At 42.1% G+C, this 13,017-nt stretch overlaps 1 protein-coding gene across 5 annotated transcripts in view; it reads left to right on the forward strand.

Moving 5' to 3' along the window:
* Positions 1-13,017, forward strand: part of TENM4 (teneurin transmembrane protein 4) — a 590,588-nt gene that overhangs the window by 333,559 nt on the left and 244,012 nt on the right. The window contains exon 6 of one of the 5 annotated variants that reach the window (XM_054270092.1): positions 1,003-1,212. The exons of the other annotated variants lie outside the window; for them this stretch is intronic. Within the exon in view, the coding sequence (XP_054126067.1) occupies positions 1,003-1,212 (210 nt within the window). The remainder of the gene's footprint in view (positions 1-1,002; positions 1,213-13,017) is intronic. 5 annotated transcript variants of the gene reach the window in all.

Here is a 13,017-nt window from a genome sequence, read left to right on the forward strand (position 1 = left end):
TCTGTGTTCATATTCCCCCTGTTTTTATTGATGTACTGCACATATCCGACCTCCACATTTGCCTGATAGTTTTTTTGCCAGTTTGGCACTTCTGACTTCCCCGTTTTGTTTAAAAATATGTTTGGAATAAGACCCTGATAACCATTAATTGCTTACAGTAAGCTTTTCCAATTAGATCTACTTAACCTACATGTACCTGATTAAATTTTTTTGCAGTCAGTTAGAAGCTCTTCCTCAGTCGGGCACAGCTCTATGTAAAATATAATCTTAGAACCCTATTTGTTGTGGTTTTCATCATTTAATCAACGAAACGACGCTGGTCTGAGCTGTGCTTCTGCTCTGTTATCAGTGTGGTAGTTTGCTCAGTTGCTTCTACCCCACACAGCGGTGTCCACACCTTTCCTCCACCTCTTGCCTGCATGGTGGAGGTCTTGAGCCGTTTGCTTTATAAACCAGAGGGAAGGGAATTGTTAAACCAATCCCCAAAAGGACTTTACACTTTTCACTTGAAATCTGAAATAATTCGCCTCACAATACGTCGGGCAAAGCTTTCCCGTTAGTAAGACGGAGCGCGGCCGCATCAATGAGAACGACTCATTGACAGTGAGCACCCACGCCGTGGGAACAAAGCGCATCTCGGATCAGGGGCTCTCGCCAATGTCAAAATCTTAACAAAACCACACCAAACCGAAAAATTCCAACAAAAAAACTGACGGATGCGAGTTTTAAAGGATGGATATAAGGAGGATAGGAGTTTTAAAGGACAGTAACAGCCCAAGGGGCAGCAGGTAATGGGGTCAGATACGTGCAGTCGGCCGCCCCACAGGCAGGGCTGCCCCGCTGGGGCAGGCGGCGGGGTGGGGAGGCGGCCTTCCCTCGTGCCCCGGCTCGACTTTTATTGTGTCTCTGTCCGTGTTTTGCCGTGGTTTTTTTGTTCATTTTATTTCTTTCTGTGTTTTTTCCCCCCTCCCTTCTCTGTGTGTGTGTGTCTGTGGCCCGCAGGTCCCCCCCTGCCCTGTTCGTCCGCCTCCTCCACCCCCCGCTCGCAGTCCCCCTCCCCTCTCCCCTCGCCGCCGGCCAATGAGGGCCCGGGGCGGTCGCTGGGCGACGGCGCGGCCCGGGCGGCCGCGGGCTCGGACTCTGAGGAAGAGTTTGTCCCTCAGTCATTCTTAGTTCAAAGTGGCTCTGGAAACCTCTGTGCCGCCGCCAACGGTGAGTGACTTTCTTGCTCTCTCTTTCTTTCTTTCTCTCTCTGTGCCTACTTTTTTATGCCCGTCTTGACAGCCGTGCGCGGGGATGTAGGATGGCTGGGAGAGGGGGTGTGCCCTTTGGGTTGGTGTGGGGGTTTTATATAAAGAGTTAAAAGTTGCCTGGCAAAGGTTGGCAGCTCTGGGCAGGTCGGTGCCGGGTGCGTGCGCGCTGCGCGGTGCGGGACGCACAGCCCCGTTTGGTGCCCGGGCAGCGCTCACAGACTTGGCGTGACTTGACGGCTGGAGCCCGCTCCCTTCTGCGGGGCTGCAGTTTCGGGGTGGTTTGGCTTTTTCATTTTATTAACTTCTGGCTGAAAGACTGGGCAAAGAGCTTTCCCCTTCTCTGTGATGGCGTCAAGGTGCAGCCTGGGGGCTGGCGGGGCCGGAACTTGAGAAGAACCTGTCACCCAAGGGCAGCATGGATAGGCAAGGGGACGACGAACACGGAGTGTTCCTGTGATAGTTGGCAGTGGCATCAGCACAATCCCAGAGGAGGGTGTGTGTGTCCAGTCTCCCTCCGAGGCGCTGAAATATGTCCTCCGGGGAAGTATTTGAGGAACAGCAGCAGAGCCACATCCTACTGGGATTCTCTGAGACTCCCCGATGGGTTGCTGAGGTTGCTCAGCACCGCCGGATGGTCCACGATGCTTAAGCAAATTACAAGGAGAGGAACGAAATTCACAGTTCTCTGTTGCAAAGACAGTGAGTCATAAACGGAGAGGTAACGCTCATTGGCAAAGAAATGTGAAATTTCATCAAGGATAGTGTAACCTGACGAAGTGCAGATTACAGCAGTGGAATAGCAGTGGCCGCTCAGGCCGCTGCCATCCGGCTTGAGCGATAATTGCTCACAGGTCTGATTTATGATGAAGGAGAAGGCATTCAAAGATATCTTGAAAGAGAGAAAGAAAGGTGAGAGAGAGGTTTACTGCAGCTGGCAACAGCTTAACTGCGTTTATGTTAAGCTTCTAAGAAGGTTTCCTAGTATGCTGTTATCTTCAAGTAAGGAGAGAAAGTTTGACATTTAATTTGTCCGCCCTCTCCCTTTCCCAGCTTCCCTCCTCTTTTGTTGCATTTGTTATGGTAAAAACAAACTTTCCTTTCAAGGTTTTTCAAAGGAGAAGGTTATCTCCTCTGAATTGTCATCCTAAGGAGAGTAGGGGGAAATACAGTGTTGTATTCATTCACGAAACTGATTAAAATTCATATCCTCTGTTCAGCTTCCCCCTTCCCCTCCCACCCTATAACACACACACATCTGACTGCTTGCAGTCACAGAACATGGAAATCTGAAATAATGTCAATTACCCTCTTGTTGGAAATGAAACCTAAGTCACACTCCACCTCATGTTTTCCACATCATAATGTATATGTATGTACTTTCTCTTTGCTCATTTAGGAAATACATTTGTACACATACATGCACACCCTCCAGGTAAAAAGAGGGAAGAAAGAGCAAGAGATTAAAAACCTTAATCTCTTATTTTACTAATTAGCTGGAAACCAAAAAAACAAATCCTTGTTCAAAGTCTACAGTGGATTGACCGCATTATTGTATTATCAATGTGCTGGTGAGTTAGTTAGACTTCAGGCTTTTCAGCAGCCTGCTTTTTTTTTTTTTTTCCCTCAGTGCTTTTTGCATCAGCTTGTAGACATATTCCATTCCCTGAGGCCTTCTTTGTGTGCAGGATTCAGTAGGTTGGTAATAAATATGTCCCACACAAAGACAAGGCATCTGGGGTCTCATTTGCTTGCTTATTCTGGTTGCTCAGTAATCAGAAGTGCAGGTAATGGCAGGACATTGGTGACCTGCTAGGATCAGCTCAGCATCACTCTGCTATGAAGAGGAAAACAAAGGTGACTCACTTTGCCACCTATCAACCCGTAATCTAAAAGTTCATGTGAATGACAACCACAGACCATACAAGCCCATCATGCCTAAAACCCAGAGTCTCTTCTGACCTCTGTAAATGGATTTAATTGCTTTAGTTCTTTAATGTTCTGTTTCTATGAGGCTTATTCAGCTTAAATTTTAAATGACAAAGGCAGGTCTTTATATTCCTTAAATGGTGAAAATTAGTAAAAGCTTATTTTGGTTAGGACTAAGTTTAATACAGTTAGAGCACTCGTTCTCAGAGAATAGTAGCTGTCTCAACAGCAGGACAGCTTGAGAACGCTATTCAAAGGATTTGTGTTGCACTTTTTAATTGATTGTGGCTAGGTTTTCCTACCACAGCTGTGTAAACTCAGCCTTAGAGAAGTCCATCCAAAGTAAGTAACACCCAGGGAGCAGCACTGCTGTTACAAATCCCCATGTAAATTGCAAATATAATGCACATGGAGCTTAAGAAACATGCTACTTTTTTAATATACAGTAGGCTATTCTTTATCAAAGTTCCTTTTATTTCAGAAAGGTAATATTGTCCATGATATTATTTTTACACTTCCAGAAAAATGTCCACCTAAACTTTCAAATGCAGGCTGGAACCAGCTAATATGTATATAAATACACAGGCATCTTCTAGGGCTTGAAGTTTTGTGATAGATGTGTTACAAACCATGGTTTGATTTTCTTTTTTTCTAAGTAATTTAGAGCATTGTAAGTCCAAATTTTTATTGTACCTATAATATCAGCAGGTACATGATTTTAAGGAAAAACAGATTTTTCAGACTTGGACCTTTTCATTTTTTCTTTTTATATATGTCAAGTCCAGAAGGCTTTTTACTTTACCTAAAATTACCCAACGTAACTAAGGTGTGAATGTCTCCATTTCAGAGAATCCTAGAATGCTTTGTATTCGAAAGGCCTTTAATCATCATCTTGTTCCAAAGCCCTGTCATGGTCAGGGACACCTTCCACTAGACCAGGTTGCTCAGAGCCCCATCCAGCCTGGCCTTGAACACTGCCAGGGATGGGGCAGCCACAGCTTTGCTGGGTAACCTCTTTCAGTGCTTTATCACTCTCATAATAAATAATTCCTTCCTTATATGAAATTTAAATCTATCCTCTTCAGTTAAAAAACGTTTTCTCTTATCCTGTGAGTACAAGCACTTGTAGAAAGTGTCTCTCCATCTTCCTTATAATCCCCATTTTAGCGTCAAAAGGTCACACGCCTTCCCTTCTGCAGACTAAACAGCCCTGTCTCTCTGAAACATCTCAGGATGTTTCCCTTCAGAAACCTTAAAATTTCCTGATTTTAGCATTTCAGTACTATTTGAAAAGTTGGCTGACATGTGGTATCTTGATGGACATTAGGAAACACTAATTAGTTTTTCAGGTTTCTTACTATACTGGTGTGTAGGTATATATGTGTAGGACTCGGGAGAAGCCAGAACTGTCTGAAGGCATCCAATCTTTAATTTCATTGTACTAAGAAACTTAACAACTGCTGTGCTGGATCAGAACATGCAGTCCCTGACAAGGGTATGGGAGAAGAAGCATGAACAAGTGGGGCTGTAGGGAGGATCTTGGCCAGCTGAGAAAGGTTGAGGACTAGCCAAGGAGGGCTGTGGATGTGGGTGCTTAGCTCATTAGTGGCAGCTTTCTTCCATTTGAACCAGTAAATGACATGAAAAATACGTTTTAAAAAAAGGAAGTGCCTGTAGGGAATGGTGTTCAGGAGGAGGCCATCAGCCTGACCATTGCTGCCCACGTCCCTCCGGCATCCACAGCTGTGGCACTGGGGACATTAGCAGGTGCATCTCTGAGGTAGGGAGATGACTGTTGTACAGAGTGACAAAGAACAGATTTGGAAAGATGTATAAAATCTGTGGAAAGCTGACATCCAAGTTCCAGCACTGGTTGTGTTGCCTCAAAGTCAAAGCCAAAATGTGTGACTTCTTCCATCAGTGAGCAGGCAGCTTCCATGAGAAGCATGCTTTTGTTATTTGGTGGGGTCTGCTGTGTTTCTCTTGAGCTGATTGTATCAGGCAGACTGGATGTAGTCACTTAAAACAGCCTCTGCACGTGGGAGCTGCAAAATCCCAAATCACCTCTGGTTTGGGGTATTTTAGTATTTTCAAATACTAACACAATTTTTGAGACCAGAGCATGGAATTTAATTAATTCTAACAGGAGTAAAGCAATACCAGTAAATTGTAAGAATATCTAAAACTGACTCTCTGGTCCTAGGAATTGCTTGGGTGGTACTGAAGGTAACATCTACTAAAGTCTCTGGGAAGAATCTAATACAGTTTGGAGTCTTATCAGCCACCTTTGAATATACATACCCCAGTTTCTTTGGTTTTTCCCTCAAATACATCCCTATTACAAAAACTTGTGGCTCACCACTGCTTAACCAGTTTTGCACCTTTTCTACAACTAAGGGCATTTTTCACAGAAGAAGTAGTGGAGGGTCATGATGCCAGTCACCCAAAGTGACATTGCTGCCGGAGAAAGAGGGGAAAGGCGGGCATGATTCTCAGTATTACTACACTTTGAATTCCAAGAGGAGGGTTAAAAGTTGCATAAAGCATGGATGGTGCAGCCCTTACCTCGGCACAGGTTACATGGGCAGTGGGCAAGGAGGGAAATCCATGTTGAGTACATGCATAAATGTCCTAAGGTTAGATCCTGGGAGATGTGTGCAGTTTCTCTATGATCCATGATTTTGGTGGAAAATAGAGCACGTCAGGATCAGTTTGCCCCCAGCAGCCATACTGTGCTTCTTCTGCACAGTGGGATCTGCATGAATGAGCTGCTTGACCAACAAAATCCATGCTCATATAGTTAATGAAAGTTCTTGTATTGTTTTTTGCCACTTTTTCTTGTTTGGAGTGCTGGACAATTTGAAGCAGTAAATCCCCCAAAGATTTTCATTTTCATTTCTGACTAAAAGTGGGCCTCCTGATTTGTAACGTATTTTCTTTAAAGTTTGTTGGGTTTGTTTTAAGCTTTAAGAAGCAGCCTTGAGCTGTTAAATACAATCACTGTTCGTAATTTACCTTCCTTTCCTGTCCTTCAGTGAGAACTTCCCACTATTTATTCAATAGTTTGGCCCAGATTTGAGAAGATAAGTCCTTCATGAAAAGGCTGCTGGGGACTCCTATAGCCTTATCTTTTTTTGTCAAATAGTACAATCTTATATAAATGGTGCATTTCTTGCAATTTACAGTAACTGACCAGATCATGTGCCACTGCTGCTGCTATGGCAGATTTCCTGAGGATCTAGAGGGAAGTCATCTTCTTGAAACACAGGGCACTTTCTGCTGGAAGTTTTTGATGCGTCTGTGAGTGCCCAGTGTATATTTCTTTGTGTCCGCGGTGTGGTTGGTGCTGCGGAGTGTGCCGCACAGCCATGGCCATTGTCAGACGCGTTCCGCACTGAGCTGTGACTGCTGGCAGGCTGAATGCAGCATCAGGCTGCTCCGCATCGGCAGCGCTCCTCTGACCTTTGGGCCCAGATTCCGACACTGCAGCTGTCCTGTAGGGGTCCTGCTCCAGCACGGGGTTAGGTGTTCACAGCACCAGGACTGAAAGTACAGAGAGATCAAACTGCAGCAGGGAGGCCAGAAGACTCAGGATATTAAAGGATTTTGAAGAAGGAATAGTATCATGTGAGGCATCTTAGAAGTGGAAAATTTTCAGGAATCTGACTGAGGAGAGCAAAAGAACCTTTGATAATGTAATCTGAATAATTGATATTTTCTCATCTAAAAACTAACAATAAATTCCAATTAAATTCAGTTTTCTTTTATGGAAAGCTTTCATTTTTCTTTCCAAAAAAGCTTGTGAACAGAGGATCTGTTCTCTTGCTGTGTTTTGTCCTTGCACAGTACTTTCTATTGCTTCTTTTTTATTACTCAAGCAACTGTGTTAAGTAAGAATAGCAATTAATCTCTGCATCCTTTATCAGAGATTTGCAGAGTCCATTAGCAGTCAGTGTTACTCATAATGGTAATTCATAATTACAGAAGGGAAACAGGAATTGGAAGATATAGCCAATCAATTTCCAAGTGTATTTTAAAAAGTTTTAAATATTCTTTGTTATTGCATTTTCTATTAAAACTTTTTTAACATCATCACCCTCCTCCCCCTCCTCTCCTCCCCAACACTACAGAAATTTAGTAAAAACATCCTAAGGAGAAGAAAGGTTTAATAGATGTTTAGTTTAGCACTTTAAAAAATATTCTTTAGTAAAATTATATTTTTTTAAACAGTAGTGATGATTAGATGAGGTGCTTCAACAAAAGCATTTTGAAAATCAATTTTACATAATTTTTCAATTAATTTGTCCTCTAATTTGGGAATATGCTCAGAATTCAGCCTGAGAAACTATAACCTAAATTCCTCTCTTTTAATTTTAGGCAGAAAACTAAACAAGAAACTCATTAACCATAAGCTTTCAATTTAAACAGAGACATTTCAAGCCACCAGGATTTGAGTCATCCTGAGGAGAGTTCTCTTTTTGCACTCACTGTGGCTAGAGCTGTGTCTTGACTGTGGGTCCCCAGAAGCCTGAGGGGTTATTGTGGAGATGACCATTTGGGCTTGATTTTCACAGTTGATGCCTGCTCAAACTCACTGAAACCTTCCAAAAATTCACTTATGTATTTGAAAATTTGTCCTCACTTCATTCCTCTGAATTTATCTCTGGGGTAAAGATGACAACAAGGTTGAGGTTTTGAACTTCTAGGCATCAGCTATTGCCTTTTAGACCCTGAAGATCAAGTAAGAAGCTGTTAACTGGCAGCTGTGAGGAGGATCAGATCATGAATTATTCCTGTTCTTATTCACTGAGCAGTGGAGCCATCCTGTTGAGTTTTTGTTCCTCCTGTTTCACTCTTTCTTCTAAGAGGAAAGATCAGAGAAATGCCAGTGTGTGAGCTGCAGATTTTTCAGACGACATGAGGCTCTAGATGTGCCCACTTACATTGCTATCCCTTAAGCTCTTGCTTTATGAATTCACTTTGCATCCTGAGAATATTTGTTTAACCTGGCAATTGTTTGGCTTCAGGATGAGCCAAAGGTGAGAAGCAAATCATTTGCTATAGGACTAGATTCTTATCACTGGTATCAGTGGGAGGCATTTGGATTAGATTCCTAGCATAGCCAGGGGCAAATCCTGACCCAGCTCAAACCCTTTTGGCTCAAACAGAGGGACCCTTGGTCAGTAGGGAATAGTATGAATACACAGAGAGGCAGTTCGGGGGCTTTTGGGAGGTTTTTTTGCAAGGAATAAATTTCTCAGAAAGAATAAAGCAAAGTTATGATTTTCATGTTCAGTGAAGGGCAGCAATGAAGCAAGTCACCTTTCCAGGCCAAGGAACACACTGAATCAGTTAAAGCAGATTTATAGCTTTTTAGCTGTGATAAAGCCGTATCAGTGTGTATATGAATTTACATAGGAGTAGGAGGTTTTTTTGCTTTCTTTTAATGCAAGCCACATTGGAAAGTGTGCACAAAGGAGCCCCACTCCAAGGAAAGACAACTGGAACAAATTATATGCATTCAGACTTGTTAAATGGAATTGGCAGCAGAAATATTCCTGGTAACCTGAGATTACGGCGGCACTGGTATAGTTAAGGTTATGTCAGCATTTCCATTAGAAACCCCTGCTTTCAAGGGTTTATATCTGCAAAAAAACTCACTGTGGGTCGAAACTTGACAAGCTGTGCAAGGTCTCATCTGAGATGGATTTTTTAACCTTTTTACAAAATTGGGGAGAAAAAACTGTTTGAAGAGTCAAGCTACAAGAGCACAAACAAAAATAGCAGTGTTCTGGCTTTGATCCTTTTTGACGTTAAAAAACCCCGTTTCTTTCTTTATAGTGTAACTATCAAATGTACAACAAAATCTTGCTCTGAAGAAGGAATTAATCATTACACTATTAAAGGAAATGAAACATTAATTTATGGCCCATTAGATGCTTTTTCACTGCAGGACTTGCCAGTGTTTTGGTCTACCTCAGGTTATACTGAGAGATTTGTGACTAACATGAAACAAAGCCCCCAAAGCAGTAGATTCTGTGTGGAAAAAATGCTTTCAGGGCAGCTTTAGAAGAACAAAACATTGAAGGCAGAGTTGTCCAGGGACTGGAGTGAGTACTAGGAATTCAGCCTTCTGATTTCTGCCACTGGCTTCTCAGATACAAAACTTAAACCACAGTTTTCTCAGTTGCAAATGAGAGCTATAGCAAACCCTAGGATTTGGTATCCTTCTGAACTGCTTTCTTATTTATATGATATTACTGCAGCTAGACATGGTTTACACTATGGTGAGCAAGTAGACAAGAAGGGACCTGTGGCTCCAAACTTGCAGACATCAGGTTTCAGAGAGTAAGCTAATCTTTTTTCTAAATATTTTCAGATTTTTCAGTGCACAACATTGAACTTTTTGTTTCTGGGTAAGTATCATCTCTGAGCTGAAGCCTGTGTGGCTGAGGGTCTGTAAATGTTCTCAGTTTCTGCAGTGTGTTCTGCACTTTGAAAAGTCATAACTGATGTTCATCAGAACTTTTTCCACTCACCAGATAAAAGCTGCTGTGGAAGTGCAGAGTATTATAAAATACAGGAAGGAAGTCTGAAGCTCATGTACTCATGGCTGCACTGTGTTATTACTGTGAAATGGATCTCTCAGTTGGGAATGAGCTCAAACTTTGGGAAGGCTTGTTCCATTAGCTGTTTGCAAGCCATATGTCTCCATTTTTAAATGAGGACCTGGGGGCTTTGAACTTTATTTATAAGCTGAAATTTGCTGGTCACTGTGAACTGGTGATTAATTTGTAAGGGAGAAGATGCCAGAAGTCTCACTCTGACCTGTGTGTTCTTTCAAACTAAACATCCAATAACTGCATAGCCTCAGAAGATGTATCCCCCCCTCACTTCCTCCTCCATCGTTTCTGTGCTTTGCATTATTCACTGTGTTTATTGTAACACACTATTAATCTCAACCACAGCTTTCAAACCGTCATGTGACCCCAACAAATTCTTCAGCTAAAGCAATGATAGCTTTAGGTATTTTGGGTGGAAGCTTTTGAGGCTCTGAGTAAAAGAGAAAGGATCAGATTAACAAATATTTGTGTCAGTAATTCAGAGGAAAAAGTGTTTTTTGTGAATCCAGCATAATTTTTGTGAAAAATTATGCTTGAAATATGACATGAGAGGATCATGCAGCTTCTTGCTGTGTGTGTGTAAGCCATGGTGTATCCTTTGAAGTTGCTTCCCGTGTGTACCTGGGTGCAAAGCAGTAGGGTATTTTTTCAAGGGAGAGCAGTCCTTAACCATGTGTCTTAACAGCAGGACCAAGCCCATAGTGCCCATTGTTGGTAGTAAAGCTGATGTGACGGGCAGTTATGGCACAGAAGGAACCTTTGCTATGAAGAGCTTTGTATGAAAGACTGTCACAGTTCTTTTAAGAGTCAGTTGGGTTGAAGCTTTGAGGTCCACAAGCCCCAGTGTACACACCCAACTTAAAAATTCAGTTTTATGGAAATTTGGAAAACACCAGAATTTGAAGGGTTAAAGGTTTTGTTTGTTTCTGAGTCCTGCCATATGAATTTAGAAAAAAGCCCCCAAGAGAGATGGAATAGCTGGCATAGTGCTTTAAAAGCATGATTGGCATTAGCTCAGAATCTACATCTGCAAGGTCTGTATTTTGTAGTAAGTAGTGCAGTGTGAGTCAACACCAGTCAAAAAACTGATGGCTGGTTACAGTTGGTGACCTTGGCTAAGTGACCTAAATGCTGGTACTGGACTCTTACATAAATAAAATGGAGGATAATCACTATTCTTTGCTTCTTAGAAGTTTTGGAGATTTTAATATTCTTAATTTCGAATTGATAATGAAAAATACTGTTGTATTCCCTCTCCATTCAGCTGATAAATCCACAGTGTCTCAGAGCTTTACTGCTGGCTTTTAACATGTACTCTGTCTCTGGAGGTAAGGGATGGTGATGCTGCAAAGTTTAGTCAGCCTTTTTGTAGCACATCTTCTCAGTCTGTCCTCACTTTTAACAGGAAAGATTTAGTAGATGATTTTTCTCTTTCTATGTAATAATTAGGTCTGTTAATGGCAGCCTAGTAGTTGAGGCCTTTTCCATATAAAGGAAGCGAAAGTGTAAAGATAAAATGTAATATTGTATGACAGAAGGTGATAAAATTCAGATGTAGTATATGGTATTTCTGTTTACAAGAGGTTCAGCTAATACTGACGTGTCAAAGTACCATGAAAATGTGCAGCCATTCACTAAAGACAACAGTGGTGGGCCAAAAGACCCATGTTACACATGGGCTATGTGACTCCATGTTACTTCATGGGTGCAGTCATTCATTAAGGGTGGAAAATACTCTACGGTCACTGAGTCCAATAGTTAACCCAGCACCATCATGTTCTGCACTAAACCGTGTCCTCAGGTACCACATGCAGTACCTTTGGAACACTTCCAAGGATGATGATGCTGGGACATCTGTACCAAATGGCAGAGACCTCATATCTTAATCTACTACTTTCTACCACTAAAACACAAATGTATGTGGAAAACAGTTGCTAACAGAATGGTGGTTGATGCATTTCTCTCCAGCTCACATGCCATTTAAAATTCTAAAACAAGCAAAGCTACTGAGACCCAAATCTTTTGCTCCTCAAGGGTCTCAAACACCAAGTAGCCTTATTTGTAGGAATGGTCAAAATAAGAAGGCTGAACTGGCCCTCATTAATTACCGCCTAGTTGTTCCTATTCTTTTACGTCTTAGGACAGCAGCATTACTCAGAAATTAACCTTACGAAATGTAGCAAATGTCTTTGAGATGCCTTTCAGGGTAACCTAAAAGCTGGTACTCTAACCTCTTGTCTTTCTTACCTTTCCTAACTGATATCCTGGCAAGGCAGTAAATTGATAGAAATCATAAAATACCTGGAGTTGGAAGGGATTCATACCTGCAGGTCATAAAATATATTGGTCCTTCCTGGAGGATCTGAGCCTTTTTCTGTTTTGCTACATTTCTGTAGGTTCTCAGGGTGTTTCTAAGTGTCCTGACAATTGAGTCTCTTAATCATGCTGTCTTTCATTTTCTTTCAGTCGAAATAAGACCCCTATTGGAGAGATAAAATTGGCCTCTCAGAATTATTGAGGTTAAATAGGTTATAATTTCAGCATTTTGGACACCTCAAGGTATTAGGTGTTTGGTAAGTACAGTATGCTGTAAATAGGAAAAAGCATTCTGAAACCATAAATGGCTATATTTTTTTCAGCATTTGGGAGGGAAGGGGTGCTGTGGTGGCCAGGCCAGTAAGATGAGAGCCTGTCATCATATGCACTATTCAAAATCAGCCAGCCATGACGGCTCAGGAATTGGACTCAGGTTCTCCCACGTGAGGGGAGAATTGAGCTTTGTGACCTGCTTCAGAAAAATTAAAGTAGCGACACATGGCTCATTAGCATGACAGCTCAGGGAGTGGGCATGGGGTGTAATAAAGTGCTGCAGGACCTTGGAGTGCTCCGGCAGAAAAGCTGGCAAGTGTAAAATCGATGCTTTTGATACATTAGGTGGTAATGGAAGAAGCACAGCACAGAAGTGGTATGATCGGATGATTTAGTTAGAGCCATAAATCTAGCGGCAGTATCGTGGCAACGTGATAGGACACAGCATTTCATAAGGAGCACAGCATAAAGATTCATGCATTAGTCAAGTCTGGGGTTGAAGCACATGTGGGTGGGAGTTGCATTACTGATACAAATGATAGAGTGGTTCATCCTTGCAAACACACTGAGTAAAACAAGGGCACTTGATGGTAAATGAGTGCTTTAGACAGAGGTGCCAGTATTTG

Source organism: Melozone crissalis, unplaced genomic scaffold, assembly GCF_028551555.1.
Source record: "Melozone crissalis strain CALT ecotype California unplaced genomic scaffold, PUWL_Pcris_2 ptg000008l_1, whole genome shotgun sequence".
NCBI classification, from domain to species: Eukaryota; Metazoa; Chordata; class Aves; order Passeriformes; family Passerellidae; genus Melozone; species Melozone crissalis.